The 16084-nt window shown below is 32.5% G+C and overlaps 1 protein-coding gene across 6 annotated transcripts; it reads left to right on the forward strand.

Annotated features, from left to right (window-relative positions):
• Window positions 1–1251: 1251 nt before the first annotated feature.
• Window positions 1252–15283, forward strand: LOC132723822 (myosin regulatory light chain, smooth muscle). 6 transcript variants are annotated; one of them, XM_060708606.1, is made up of 8 exons: window positions 1252–1407; window positions 6012–6030; window positions 7308–7388; window positions 8545–8620; window positions 9721–9822; window positions 11850–11928; window positions 12205–12253; window positions 13652–15283. In XM_060708606.1, exons 2-8 carry the CDS (start codon window positions 6019–6021, stop codon window positions 13748–13750), a joined length of 498 nt encoding a protein of 165 aa, XP_060564589.1. In that variant the 5' UTR covers window positions 1252–1407; window positions 6012–6018; the 3' UTR covers window positions 13751–15283. The 6 variants fall into 6 exon arrangements, with proteins under 6 accessions (XP_060564589.1, XP_060564588.1, XP_060564590.1 ...); XM_060708605.1 differs by lacking the exon at window positions 9721–9822 and adding an exon at window positions 10304–10408 and having other exon boundaries at window positions 1253–1407; XM_060708607.1 differs by lacking the exon at window positions 9721–9822 and adding an exon at window positions 10485–10583 and having other exon boundaries at window positions 1254–1407.
• The last annotated feature ends 801 nt before the right edge of the window (window positions 15284–16084 follow it).

The following is a 16084-nucleotide window of genomic DNA, read 5'->3' on the forward strand; positions in this document are numbered from 1 at the left end:
TTCACAGAATCATAATCACAATGTCACATTACATATATGTTTATGTGATTAATAAGTAAATTAATAAAATGAAATCTCAACTGAATAAAATCATATCAATTTTATGCTGGTTATCTTGAAATTAAGTACTACTTTTGATTTCAGACGGTTCTATTTTATGATATAATATATTCACAAATATTTGGTGTACTTTTGTGATTGCGAACATAGGCAGATTATTCACAATTCTAAAGAAAACAATCATATATCTAAATAAAGAAACCTGCTTGTGCTTTATACCACAAATGAATATATAATGTCACAGAGCTATATTCAAAAAGTATTTGCTTATGATAGGTACATGTAAATGACGGTAATTTAAAAAAAGAAAGAAATGATATACAATAATACATACATCGTATTAAATACACATTTTCTGGCTAGATTTTTTTATATTTTAGTAGGGTTATCCTTTATGTATGTATAATAAGTAACGCATATATTTAATACCTTTACAGAAGTAAAAAAAAATATCTATATACTTACAGATTGGACAAGTTTATGTTGTCGTGGCTTACGGATTTTTATAATAACATACACGTCTAAAAGAATAGTACTACAAAAGTATTCATTGTAACAGTTCACGTTTGGCCATATTCTAAATTAAAAAAAAATGGTTACGGTCAGTCATGACTTCATTAGCGAAGTTTATTATAACAAACTAAGATACCAAAAACCTGTTTTATTTCGTAAGAAAAACGTAGTTCTCTTTTCATTTTCATTCTCGTATATGAAGAATGGTGAACTTTGAACAAGTTGTTTTACTATATTTTAATGTGTTGCTTAATTAATAGTACAGACGCTCTTAACATGTAGAGCAGACGACTCGACAGTCTAATCAATGAATCGTTTCTCTTTGAAAAAGACTATATTTCTGACATGTGATTCAAAATGGCTGCAGTCGAACTTTTCATGGGACGTCCAACGGGGAACAGATTGTTAAAGATTACATCTGTTTCTGATGCAAGAATTGTCCGATTAACATTTCAATTAAGCTAATCGTAGTCAATAAGACGTAACTAATTAACCCAATCATAGATAATCGACAGAAAAGATGTCCTACTGTGCACACGCGCGTGAACCAGCTGACTTCCGGTGAGACGCTGTGCATAATGTTTCCCTGCCAGGCGCCTCAATTTGCAGACTCCCACAGAGATTACTCTTATCCTATATGGTAAATGTAGATAGCGCCAGCCAACCTTCTTGGGGTAGGTATTGTGACGTCACACTAGGTAGGTATCAACAAATAAATGAGATGGTAGGTTTCACTTTCGTAGTTATCTTCGTGTAGCTCGGTCGAGGTGTTTAGTTGAGAGGCTGCTCTTGGATTGTTAGTCAGTTTTTCTGTTAGGGTAACTTAAACAAAAGGTAAGAATATTTATAATAATACTGTAAAACATTGTTTTATACATGACACTTGCTTTTAAATATATTTGTGTTATTATTGTATAAAATTCTTTACTGGTCGATTGATGGTAAATCTTAGATGAACTCGACTATTTTTGTAACTTTTTGGTAATCTATGAATTAGTATAATGTATAAGCTTTTTGAAACAATAGTAACACATATATGTTTATTTGTTTTGCTGAAACTGACTAAACTAACATCAACATTTAGTTAATCTTTACACGAGATTTAGTTATGATCTTTAAAAATAAGAAACGTTTTATGTTTACAAGTGCGCTTAGTTTGATATAAAACTGTAACCTATGCTATGAATTCTGTTGCCATAAGCTATTTAGATTTTACTTACATCTCGGGAAGCATGCATTCTTAGAGCGAGTAAATCGTTTTTATATCTTATACATGACTGAGCAACATAGATGTTCTGCAATCACCTGTTTAATTAATTCAAAATGGCGGACTGCAGGTAGATCACTTTACAATGCATGTCGGGAATTATATATACTACTCGCAGTGCATTATGAGGCCCGATCTCTCCTTAAGACACAACGTTATTAAGACACAATAAATCTATAGAACAAATTGAACTGATACATTGTTATGTAGCATATTGTAACAATTTACTGCGCTCGTTGATAAATCATATTCAGCATGACTGTAATCTAATGACCGAGATTTTCTTGCTACAAAATTGGCTCATAGTGTTACAGAACAGATATAAGAATGAGTTCAGCTTTGTATTGTACTTATACGTGATAATTTATTACATAAAGTAATAAAAAGAAACGCTGAGCAAAATAACATGAATGAGGGATTCTGGGAAAAGCAGTCGGATTTACAGGTATCACGTAACATTGTTCTAAAAAAAGAATATAGAACGAGATTTCGAACTCTCGCGAGATCGTTCGGTGTAATGTATATACTCACATATATACCTGTGCGTAATTACGGGACAATAGGTAAATCAAGAACACATGTTATCGATTTTTCCTGGAATGATAAACCTGCGTATAGAGAAAAAATATGATAGTCTGCTAATGAAAGCCTGCAACTGTTTAGTTTGCTGATAAGCGATATGGCGGGATACATTCCTGCGCGATCGATTGATCACACGTCTATCATATAGCGATTGGTTAACCAACATATGTTCAATAATTGATCTGATGCTGAAAGAAAGATAATAAAATAAAAATATTACTAAATCGAATCTAATCAAATGACGAAAGAATAAATTAAATTATTTACACACATTAACGATTCATGTATGGATTTTTGGTTATATCCTATGTTTTACATCCTAAAAACTTCAGGTCTTGATGTTTTTAAAATGATACATAAAATTTTAATAAACGTGTTTATTTTTACAAAAAAAATCAGTCATAGCGTTACTTTCTATTCGAAGCAAATAAAATACTCTTTCAGTTTGTTGACACACCCGATTAAGAAGTAGATACATAGTGTGTTAAAGGGTGTACAACATATTATGTTTTAAATATAATTGATAAATCATAATATAGGAAAATTATTGATACCACAATATGAGTGATTATGTATAAAAGTTCACACGGTGACGGGCCTCTCGTAAATAGAACAGTAGTTGAATGGCGATGCCCCTGCTGTTTCAAGCAGTGTAGTATATTTTCCGCGTAACGTTGGCAACGAAGTAGTACTGCCAAAGTATTTTTGATTTTCCAGGTGCTGATTATGTACGCTATAGTCCATTTCAAAGTATGCGTTTTATATGCCTAATATTTCTCATAACAGAGAGGTGCAGTTTAAGATAATATAGAAATGCATTTTACCTTCATTTTAAAAGTAGGGCAAAGACTAAGGTGATATGAAGTTTGAAATGTCTCATAAGGGTTTCGTTTATATAGTTCGCATGAAACAATCTCAGTATGATATTTCAGACAGATTTTGTCCTCTCTGTGAGGCATGTAAGTTCATCAAGTGTAATTATTTGTTTGTTGTCAATAAATGCATCGAAATGTCAATATAGAATAGATTGTAAATAAATATATAACATACGTAAGGAGGGCAATACTTCTAAGATGAAATTAGTGCTGTTATCTACTCAGTTCATAATAAGGATAATTTGTCAGTCGTTTAGATATAAAATGTAGTTACATGAAGAATAAGCTGACAACAGCACCAAATATTAGTATGTCTGCAAACTTTTTATTGAGCTGCTAAGAGTGAATTACAATAAAGTACACGTTTAAAAAATCGTAAAAGAAAATTAGTGTTAGGCACATGTTTATGCAGCCTCTGTAATTATTTCTCATCATAACCTACGCCTGTTTTGTTTTTTCTATATGTTGGTTTCTTTCAAGAAATTCATCTTTTGGCAGTCGTGTGGCTTACTTTCTGTGTAATGTTAATACACAGGCTACTTAACATACAGGCTAACTAGGCCTTTAAAAAAGTCTGGTCGTTTAAAGAAATATTTGATATAAAACTGACAAGTTGGAACAAATAATATACAAATGAACTGCTGAGTAGACAATATGGATGTATGGAAAACATCATAATATAGCAGGTATAAAAACACAAGACTGTTTCTTCTATAGATTACATCCGACATACCTTTAGTTTGTAAGCTGGAAAATCTCCAAACCTTATTCCTGGCTACAGAAATTTATCTGCAACACTTGTGATTCTATCTAAATCTAAACTTGGCACATACTTTTAATACTTTTTAGTTTGAACGGCATGTATTTTTCTAAAATGATATTTCCAGTTCTTGATTCATTATTGGCTATAAAGACTTGCTAACGTTTCTTACAGCCCGGATCTGAATTTGATATTGGCTGAATCACAGTTTTCTTAATTGTTATTACAAATCTACAAAGCTTTTAAACTCATGATGAAAATACAAGTAATCTTCAACGTAATTCTTTTCTACTTTATTTAGTTGCCTAGAGCTAATTTACGTAAGATGCGCTCTTTATTCGGTTTCAAGGAGCGATCTTCAACTAATCATGTAGAATCTTGTTGAAAATAAGAATTCGTAATTTTCTATCTGTAATCAAGGTATTGAGTACTGTAAGAAGAGAATACTAATATACAATGATAATTGAACTGTAATTAAAGCTTTAGTTGGGCTGTTTGTGTCGTTTAATTTCGTGTTAGCGTTCATATAAAGAAAGAGAATAAAACTTTGAACTTGTAAATGTCAGGTCATGAAAAGTCTAAGCTCGACTAGTCTGCCATGTACAACGGGGCTTAGTATCTTATGGACTATTGGACTTGATCATCTCTGGGCAAAACCATGGTTTTTTTAGGGGGGGGGGGGGGGGGGGTTACCGGTAATTTCAAAATAAGTAAGTGTAGACCAGTTCTTTTTGATTTTGGTCTCCTCTGGCAGTATAGGTAGAATCCAGCAGGCTAAGGTCTACTCATGTTGTTTTCCCCTTATTGTAACTATACCACCAGTTTTAACGGATCATTAGAGCAGATATATTTACTGATACGCCATCAATCATGTTAACTACCTGGAAAGTATTTCAAAGACAGGCATCCAGTTAAAATGTACAATGTGCAGTTGCCAACTCGTCTCTACATTAATACAAGTAATTAGCGTAATTTGTGTTCAAAATGGCATCTGGTTGAAACTCTTTTATATATCAGAATTCGAAGCGTTAAGGACATTAATATTACCAATTTGCAAATTAAGAGATACTTTATGAAAATGTTAATATCAAATGTAATATGGCACTAAACACGTTAAGAAAGTTTGTTTTTCAAGTCAATGTTCGGCGTTCCAACTTTATGCTTTTTTCTATGACATGATACTATGATATTTTGTATCGTATATAACAGATAAGTACAAAAAACCGCCATTCAGATATGTTATGATAAGATGTGTGTTAGAGTTTATAGTCGGGTTATATAACTGTGCTTTTTATTGAGGTTTTATTGCGTGTTCAGCTTCCAGGTAAAGAGTGATGTGTGGGAGGAAAAATTTACCTGTGAAACCTTACATCTATTATGACATACATAAAGTAATTCCTTTATAATGCTTAACTAGCAGAAAATGCGCCACATTACACGAAAAATGCCACAACATGTCACCGCAATTGCATTTAAAATGGCAAAACGTTATTTTGCGTATAGGCAATTGCTAAATGACAGATTCATAATTTGATAAATCACATTACATATCAAGTTTGTATTAAAGAGTTAAGAAAAAACGAAAGAGAATCCTTGTTTGTTATTGTCTAACTAATATATTAAGTAAAATGTTATGTTATGTAATGTTTAGAATGCTTTAATGTGTTATGCTTTGTAATCAAATCGGTATTGTTCATTCATTTTAAAGCTAAAGTAAAATCTTTTTAAGATTATAGTAATTATATAAATATTGTTTTATAGATTGTCAAAATGAAGCTTTAGAAATGTAAAATTTTTAATTTTACAAATGTAAATTTTGCTGATATATTATGTTTTGTACAGTCATCAGAATTCATATTGTCAGCCTTTGACATGTGCATGACGTGTACAGTATATAAAATGTTTGTATATAGGGATAATATAATATTAACATATTTCTCCTTGTATATTTCAGAGTCATCATGTCCGACGATGTAAGTAATATTTCCTTCTTTATAATGTCAGGTTTTTGTGATTAGACACAATATATTTGTAAAGATCAAATTACATTGAAATTTTAGAATAATGGGTATACTGTATATACAAACACTTCTTTGTGAGTTATATCATTTTAACTGATCAGTCTGAATTAAAATCTAAGTTTAAAACCACTTTCTGTTTAATACCTTGAATTTATTCAATTTTTTGTAGTTAAGCAGAAGTGCATGCACACGCGTATTTACTTGGATTTATTGCAGGTTTTATATCATTATTTGATGAAACAGAAACATTTTATTATCATCTTCTGTTCAGTTGTTTTACAGAGTATAATGCCAGGTGTTTTATCAGCATAAATTATGTTGTAACATGTCGGGAAGAACTCGTGCATGTTTGGCTGGAAAATAAACATTTTATCATTATTAATCAAGACGGAGTATTGTAAATATCGTTCAGCTCCGAGATTTTATCTTCTGTCAGGATTATGATAAGAGTTTGCACTCCACCAAACATTCTCTGAAATTACGTGCTCTTTTTTCACTTATAAACTCGTATATATTCGTCATTTCATAACTAGTTTACTGGTCAACAATACTGTAATCTCAATTGAGAAATGTTTTTTACAAAACAAAGATTAGACGAACACACTTGCTAAGCTCCCTCTTTGTTCATTTACATTTCTTTATTTTATTTCCTTACAAAATGCTACGAACGCATGATCTTTATCTTGTATGAAATGCAAGCGTCTAGCGTCTTGGAATTTGGAGATCAAAAATAAGTGCAATTACAGTCATGTTTAAGACTATATCAGAAATTACATCGAGAGTAAGCCTTGGAAAATTTGGAACCAGTTCAACACAATCTTTAAGATAATCTCCGGCTGGGTTGAATATTGTGATGAACCGTTCTGTTTTTGTCTTATACAAGATATCATATGAAATAGAAGATGCATAATGGGCAAATGATATGATAGTTTTCAATTATCAGCTATGCACTTGAAATATGTTCTTTTTATAACAAATCAAGCAGTTCGGTATTAAATCTACCTGAAATTAACTATAGTTGCTATATTTTATCACAGATGGTAGTAAAAATTAATGATATTACGACATTTTTTGGGGTGAATTGATTAGGTTTTCTGCTAAAAAAGCATTGACTAATGGACTATATAAGTATAACGATAGGTACTTGATGTGTTGCCCTGGCGGCAGGAAGGTGTGGTTAAACAAAACATATCAACTGCTCACTCACTTTACTACCATTGTATCTACAGAAAGAGAAGAAGTCCGGCAAGAAAGCAACGTCGAACGTATTTACAAAATTACCGCAGAAACTAATGCAAGAAATGAAAGAGGTATGCTTGTCATAGCAGTAGAAGATATGAGTGATGTAACAAACGTAGCTAATCATTCACATGATCTTCTTTTCAGAAAAAAGCCAAGGCCGCTACCTCAAGCGTACTCACAAAATTCACCCAAAATCAAATCCAGGAAATGAAAGAGGTTCGAATTAAATGAAATAGTCGTGGTTAACCCTGCAATGTTTCGTTTTTAGTCTATTCTTTCTTCTTTTTTTCACAGCATGGCTGACTATACACACACTGGCTGCCATTTTATTTCCGTTGTGATGTCACACGTGATGTCACTTACTGTTATTCCACGAGCACCTGTTTTATTAACATGATCTTTTGTTACTAAAATAAAATGCTTTTTACTAAATGAATCCTACTCGAGAAATATTCCTTTCCTTTTCCAACCATTTCTTGACCGTTCCTCTTACTGTAACTATGTTTATATGACGTTATTTGTTTACCAATAACAATAATTAAGATCTATTTCCATTTTAACATAATCCATTAATCTTTTCCACTCTTCATTGTTTCACCGCTCTACTGTTTCAATGTTTTCTGAACATTTGTATTACTTTAACTATTCTGTCAATTTGAAATGTTCTAATAGTTTGAAGTGAATTATTAACAACAATAACACACACTAGTGTGGACATGCATTTGGGTATAGTAATCAGTTGTATAAATTATGAACCATGGTTTCCCGAAAAAATCTGTATTCGAGTTTCTGCTTTTGATTGAATTATTTTCTTAATTTCAAAACCCCAGATGACATGTCCACATTAAGTGCACTAGATCGGTTTATTCTTTATTGTTTATTTTATGTTGAAACTATTTTTCATATAAATTATAAAGCATATATATCAATTTCTGCTTGAATACATACATGTATATAAACTTTCATGTGATTTTGTTCAAATTTGTTTGTACACGGAAATACAATGTTCAATTAAAAGAAGAAAAAAACACAGTAATTTTGTCGTATACATATGTAAACTATTTATCATAGCGGTAAGCGTTGATTATCTTAAGTCTCAATGAAATGTTTTGAAAGCTTTACTTATTAGATTACGTTATTATGTTATAACAAAATAAACGTGCACGAAAAGCTGCATTTGTTGAAAAAAACGTGTTATCATTACGTGCACTGTTCACACTTCAGGCTTTCACAATGATTGATCAAAACAGAGACGGTCTCATTGATGTAAGTGATCTCAAGGAAATGTATTCAAATTTAGGTAAGTACATATACATGTCTCTATTTTACAAATTTGTGAGATTTTATTTACACAAAATCATCGAAAAATATCAATAAAACCGTTTTCGGTCACTTTTAAAAGATGTTTTAATATGTAATTTTGATAATGTTTAAATATATTTATTTAATGTTTTTTAATGAGTTTATTAAAAATGCTTTGTTTCAGCGTTATAGTATATTGGTCTAGGACATGGTCCGTTGTTGAAGGATGAATTTTTAACATATGTACATGTATAGTAAATTACCAGTATATTGGAATTGACCGATTTATAAACCAAAACGGTTCTACTGTATTGCAATTGTCCGATGTCTGCAAAGGATTTATATAGATGCCATTGGTACAAATAATCTTTTTAAACTAGTGAAAACTGGAATTGTTATTTCTTGTGTCGTGTTGTATGATTATACATGTAGGTGTGTGTTTTCCCGAGCAGTGGACGAGAATAGTTTTTTACCTTCTGTGTGAAATTTCCCTGATATTGCTATTAAACATTTTGCTTTATGAATACTTTTACCTTAATATGGACAACAAGTATATAGTCATTTTACCCAATGTGTGGCAAATCCCGACTTACTTCCCCATTTTAACTGTGTAATAAAAAAGATTGTATAATATATTAATTTCACCTTATTTCGATAACTTCCAAATTCAGCTACATACAAAATAATGCTACGGGTGACACTCATGTACCTCTAAATTAGCATAAAACAAATACATTTACGTGCATATAAAGACTGTTTGCTCTTAAACAATATTTTTTATATTCTGAAAACGGTAGACAAAACCATCTTTACGCCCAATAAAAAGGGGCTAATGAATTTCAATATGAAACGTAGGGTAAAACGTTTTCCTGTTCATCTCTCAGGGACTTGTAAATAAATGTTATGAGAGACATATTAGAAACTTGAATCTTGTTTCAAATCGGCGGAAAAAAAATCCTAAGTCTGGACTCTTGATCGCGAAAAGAGACTTAAGCATTTTCATATCGATTGCATATTGTTTACTTCTGTTTTGGAAATCTCTACCACGAAAAGTAATTGAATGCAGTTTGTTTTTTATCTTTTTAATGTGCATAATAGGTTTATCACCCCAAGATAAGATACTGCAAGACATGGTTAAAGAGGCTCCCGGTCAGCTCAATTTTACCATGTTCCTATCATTATTTAGTGAAAAATTGAGTGGTGAGTATACGAGAGGTGGACATAAAAGAGAAGCACGTGACGCACGCACGAGGAATGCATAGTGCAACTTAGAAAATCATAGACGCTATGAATGTATTTCAGTTAGCTACATGTAGACCATGCATCGAGAGTACCGGATATACCACTGTATTCTATCATTGTTGTATTATATAGTCACTGTATCTATGTAGAATAGTTGTAACACAGCCGTAGATTGTCACCATGCCTTTCTCATTATTTTTTCTCTTCTTTTCTTAACGATAACAGATGGGAATGCTTCTTATATCCAATTATATTTTTTTGTGTGTACATGGTGCCAAATTCTAACTCAGAAATTATAACCTAAAAATAGAAAGAAGCTGAATAAATGAAAGCATACAGGTACTGTACAGGGAACGACCTTCAAACAATGAAAGCATGGTGGATTCTAAATGTGCATCAGTTACTAATATATATAGAAGGTGACGACTGTTATTTGCAGGCTCGATCCCAGGTGATACCGTCTTGGAATCGATGGTGAAAGAGGCTCCTGGCAACCAGTTAAATTTCACTGCTTTCTTAAGTATATTTAGCGACAAGCTAAGTGGTGAGTACAAGAAACGACGTCATTTTGTGTGATGTTAAACTGTGAATAACATGTTTCATATTATCTTTGTTCATAGGAGCTTGCCCTCAGGATAGCGTTCTTCAAGCCATGGTAAAGGAAGCCACACAATTAAATTTCACTGGTTTCTTAAACTTGTTTAGTGAAAAAATGAGCGGTAAGTTTAGAGTTACCGCCCCTTAACCCTGGATTCCCGGATGTGCAATGGGAGAACACGAGTTAAATCCCCAACACCTGTGAGAACCAGTCACTGTACTTTATCTAACCAAATGCACTTCCTATAATTCCTCTTATTGTAACAATACCGACCTAGTTCCACCAACCAGCAGTATATTTAACTGTTGATTAATGTCTCTATCAACCTATGATACTTCAGCTTCTTACTTAAAAAAAGCCTATTTTATAGATACTTTTTGAATGCACGCACACACAAATGTCTCTTGGCTACACTTTTATTGGCTGTGGTAAAATTGTTCGAAATTTTGATTTAAAGAGATATTGCTAAGTAGCATTCAAACAGTATCTATATCCATTTATTTATTTACTTTTATTTTATTTTACATTTTTTACGCATAATAACTCACCGTGCAGATATATATATTGTTATAACACCGCTAACTTTGAATTGTTGTTTCTTTAACGCGTTCATTTATTTCGTTTATTTTATTGTTTCATTTTTAGTTTCATATAGTACATAGCTCATGGCATTTACTCAATATTGACCTCTGTAATGCTATTTACCAATGTTCAGGAGAACCTCTCTTTGTTCTAATTAAATAACTTAATATTTAGTATTCGATTAAATTTGTTAATTAAGTGAGATATTGAGTATATGCCAATGTTATTTCACATACTGTGCATATTACATATTAATTATTAATTATATGTTGTCATTTTATACTCTCGTTTTTTATATCGCCAATTTAAAGAAAGTCTGATATATATGTCAAATGCTGCATTTCCGAAAATGCTGGTCGATATTGTTAATGCATAGCAGTATTTGAAAGACTTTTACTTTTATGATGACTATGATGCTTCAAGTATTGAACCTGCAATGTTGTGTCAAGCTTACCTAACTTCTTTTATCTATTATGATCTACAAGATTTATTCTTCTGACAGTCTGCCGTGTCAGGTCATACAGAATTACAAAGAACGATGTTCATATTTGAGAGTTAACTAATTTTCAAAAAAGCCAAGGTCTTGTACCATTGCCTTGTTGCAGGCCGATATTTTATTTTTAATTCAAATACACATGTGGCAGCTTTCCATATTATTAAGTGCTGTTTCCGTTATTTCTTATTGCTTTATTTTCATTTTTATCACTATATTTGTAAATTGATCACAGAGGCAAACATACCAGTAAACAAAACAACTATATTTGACCGAAATAAATGTTAACATTTACACATATACTGTCAACAGGTACCGACCCAGAAGAAACCTTGAGACAAGCTTTCCAAATGTTCGACGCTGATAATACTGGATATATCCCAGAGGAATAGTGAGTTATTCTAGACTATTTATATATAAATCTCTTAATATAAAAAACACCTAAAATGTTATAGGCACTATAATATGTTTTTGTCTGATAAAATAATAGAGTATAAACTTCATTTTGAATGTTTTATAGTAAAATAAACGGAATCTGCGACTATTCTCTACTCTTATCTAGAAACTAAAATATATTAATCACAGTGTCTTGCGAATCAGTTTTTTCAGCTTTATATACTTATTTGCGCTTTAGGCATAAATTATCAATGTATTCTTCCTTTTTCAGCATGAAAGATTTACTAGAAAATATGGGTGATAACTTCTCAAAAGATGAGGTAAATATTTTATCATTTTCAAAGTTGGCACTTATATGTAATCATAGATTCTTTTGAAAGCTCAGTGATCTTGTCATGTTCACAAAATAGAAATCTACGTAATGTATGTGAACGACTCTGATGATTCTCAAACGATTATTATATGACTTTGGTTCTGTACGATGGTTCACTAACAAAACCAAAATGAGAAATACATTGTTAAGACTAGTCATTGAAGAGGTGTATACATGCATTCTTTGTGTGTGTATGCTAATTATTTAGGCATTAACAAATTAGTTAGGGTAACAAGAAATGCTCGTAAAGAGTTAATTGATTGTGCTATACGCACTGATGTTTATTGCTGGCACACGTTTCAATTAGTCAGCATGTACGTTTCTGCTGATATGTCTTTTCCGTCATTCGTGAACAATGTATGTTTAACGTCATATTCCAATATATCCGGAGAAGATAAGCATTATTCTACACCTGTTTATTGTGAATTTTATTCTAAATATATTTGTTGTTTTACTGTTAACCTTTGGCATATATTGCACACTAAAAATCATTTTAAGAGTATTGTCCAATCGGAATATCATAGATCTAATTGAGCGTGGGTTTTGTAAATTAACGTTAGTGAACGTATAATAGGGAATATTATGCCAGTTATTTAATCAGAATTATCAAACACTCTTATATCAAGGACATCATAATGATAAACTCATTTGGATACTCAAACAAATAGTATTTGTAGACAAAGAACTCATTTAGCATCAATTACTTGTATAATGTAATAGGAAAGGTACAAATTGTTAATGAACACATGTAGGAATGATCGTATGTTAGATTATATTTATGAACATTATGGCAACGTGCCATTATGACGGTGCATTACGCCATAATACATTACCTAGCGCTGATAGAGTCGGCTTCTTGTAAGACATATGTATGATACCACAATACATGAAAACGGCATGCCTCTAGATCTAATGAGTGATAAGATCCATGATGAAAATAAGTGTATTTATATTGAACTAAATTAGACCAGACAAGGAGTCAATGCCCGGATATATTTCCCCTGCCAACACATCAGATAAATCCGCTGATTTATAACATTCTTAATATGATTCTAGACTTAGTGGGCCATAAGTATTGAATGTTAAAATCCAAAAAAATATATCCATTATGATAATATGCCCTTTGTAAACTGTGTTAACTTCACTTCATTTCAAGCAACTTTCTTTAAACTAAATACGGAGATACTGATTTTATCAATTAATTATTGAACGTGCTGTTAACATACGCGATGAAGGAGTGGAATTTAAGCCAAAAGGTTAACAAATTTAACTAGTTAAAAAGATTGAATCAAGTAGCTAATTTTCCACAACCTATTTTCTAACATACTTGTCATTTGATTTACAGATTAGACAGACCTGGAAGGAAGCCCCAATCAGTGGTGGAAAGGTCGACTATAATGCATTCGTAGCCAAAATCAAGGGTAAGGAACAGGAAGAGGCATAAGCAACACGTGATCATGGGCAGCCAATCAACATTTAACACCAAGTTACCACCCCTTTTGTGTGACTCTAACAGTGCACATTACCCATTTAGAGATAAAATCATCGACCAATAAAACGGCTACACGAAACTCATATAGAGTCACGTGGTAAAGGGGTGGAACTACTTTTTCTTCGTCAACAAACTCATTTTACACCGTGTCAATACTTAAGTCAACCGGGCCAAAGAGCGCAATCATTCCAATACCGCAAAATTGTTAGGAGAAAGAAAGCAGGACGATAGACCCTTCAGACCGGAGTATTCTAACCGGCGACTGTATATTTGTTACCCTCTCTTCTATGAACACATCATGAAACAGAATGTTGGAAATGTTTAGTTCAACGTCAGTTTGTCGCTATGGAGATATGGATAATGCAGATGGACAGTCAGTTGGTAAAGTGATTTGGCAACACCTCGTCAATAAATCGGTTTGAAGCTGATAATTACTCCCCGCTGACAGTGGTTGTACAACCTCTGTGAGCAATTGTTAACTTTATCTGTTGGCCCGGTTTGCTTTGGTAACTCGAGACGCATACATACACACAAGATGCCATTGCCGAATATAGATTCTCGGCTCTGGTTCCCGCTTACCTGTAGAAATAACCGCCTACGCGGTCTGTTACGTGTACTGGTTCCCATCACAGGTAACTTCTCACAGGTAATCGATAAACACAGAGCCGAGATCACGGCAGAATGTGATGTACACAGTGGTTATTAATAGATCCTGACAAATATACAAAAATTACCATGTGTTTTTACTCAGAAATAATACATACCTATGTTAACTGACTTATACCTCTAAAAAATCTTGTAACATTGTACATTAATGATTGATATGACTGATGGGGTTGCACACATGGTGCTTGTGATACTCAATTATGCCTAGCAAGGTTACTACAGTCTTGATGTGTTACATAAAATAATATATTTGTAGTTTTACAAAATGTATAGATGAGTATTAATAATTTAATCGAGCGATGCAAATGCGCATGTACCTGTCGTTTCATGTTGATATTCTTGATTAATTTGTATTTATTGATGATTTTAATTTATAAATTTTGTAATGTTTATCTTCTTTATTTACCAAAGACTGTCACGTGCGTTTCTCACGTGATAAGTCTCCTTGCTATTTGCAGTAGACAAGTACTTGACTCTACAACGGTTGCGATACATACTCGAGTTATCAAATCGAACACAACCTTAAACGCGAGTCCCGCTGTTAAGCCGCTAAAACATCGTGGCGGTGATATTTATATTAAATGTTAATTGTTATAAATGAATAGAAGTATAAGGTTGTCTTCGTTTGATAGAAGTTGGTGGCTTATATATGTGGACCGAGTTCGATATGTGGACACCTGCGTGGTGTAGCGCGATATCGAATGCTGACATCTACATATATGACGTCATTTATAGAGTACGTATCACTTCCGGACCTAACTCCCAGAGTGGATTGTTCCTGTGTATATTTATTTAATAAAACCTCTGTGCACAGACAAATATTTGGTTTTGGTTTTTCTTAGAAAATGAATGAAATATGTAATGCCGTATTAACTCATAGTTGTGTTTGTAAACTGTTATCAATTTCAAAGCAGTACACTGCCCATATGAAACAGGAAAGTTTGAATCAAACATGACTTTAGTTTGCATTTCTAGTAGGAAAACCGAGTTTGAAAAGGTTTTGACGAATACAAGATAATCAGTAATTTCGACAAGTTAACCTTTCGAAAATGACAACAATTTACATACACAACTATGTCGCGATGCCATTTGTCAACCTTTAGCCTGGGATGGCCTGGTATCCACTTAACAGACATTATTAAATTGTTTGTTAAATTTTAGATCAAATCACGTATTTTTGTACAAAAAGTTCATGATAGCCAAGAAAGTTACTACTTATTGCCTGAAATATGCTACCAAGGGGATTAAGATATTCTTTAATGGGCGATACCCCGAATGCATTGAATCAACAACTTAACTAAGTAGATCTAGTCGGAAATTGAACTTCTGATAAAAAGGAATGATGTCAAAATGTAAACTTATTGTCTTTCACCAGTGCACTCACTATACACCCTAGGGTGGGCATAATGTCCCTTTAATGAAACAGAGCTTGGAATTAAAATGAGCGTTTCAAATTCATTGGGGGAAAAAACTCACCGTCCATTTACCGATTAAATTTGACTTTAAGTTCATGTTGCATATGAGTGATTGGCTCTGGGTTTTATTTCATTAGAACAGCTTCCCTTACAAGTAATTCATGATGAACAATACCGAGAATATTGATAATCATTGATTATAATT

This window comes from Ruditapes philippinarum, unplaced genomic scaffold (genome assembly GCF_026571515.1).
Source record: "Ruditapes philippinarum isolate M1 unplaced genomic scaffold, ASM2657151v2 ctg175_1_1_1_1, whole genome shotgun sequence".
NCBI lineage: Eukaryota > Metazoa > Mollusca > Bivalvia > Venerida > Veneridae > Ruditapes > Ruditapes philippinarum.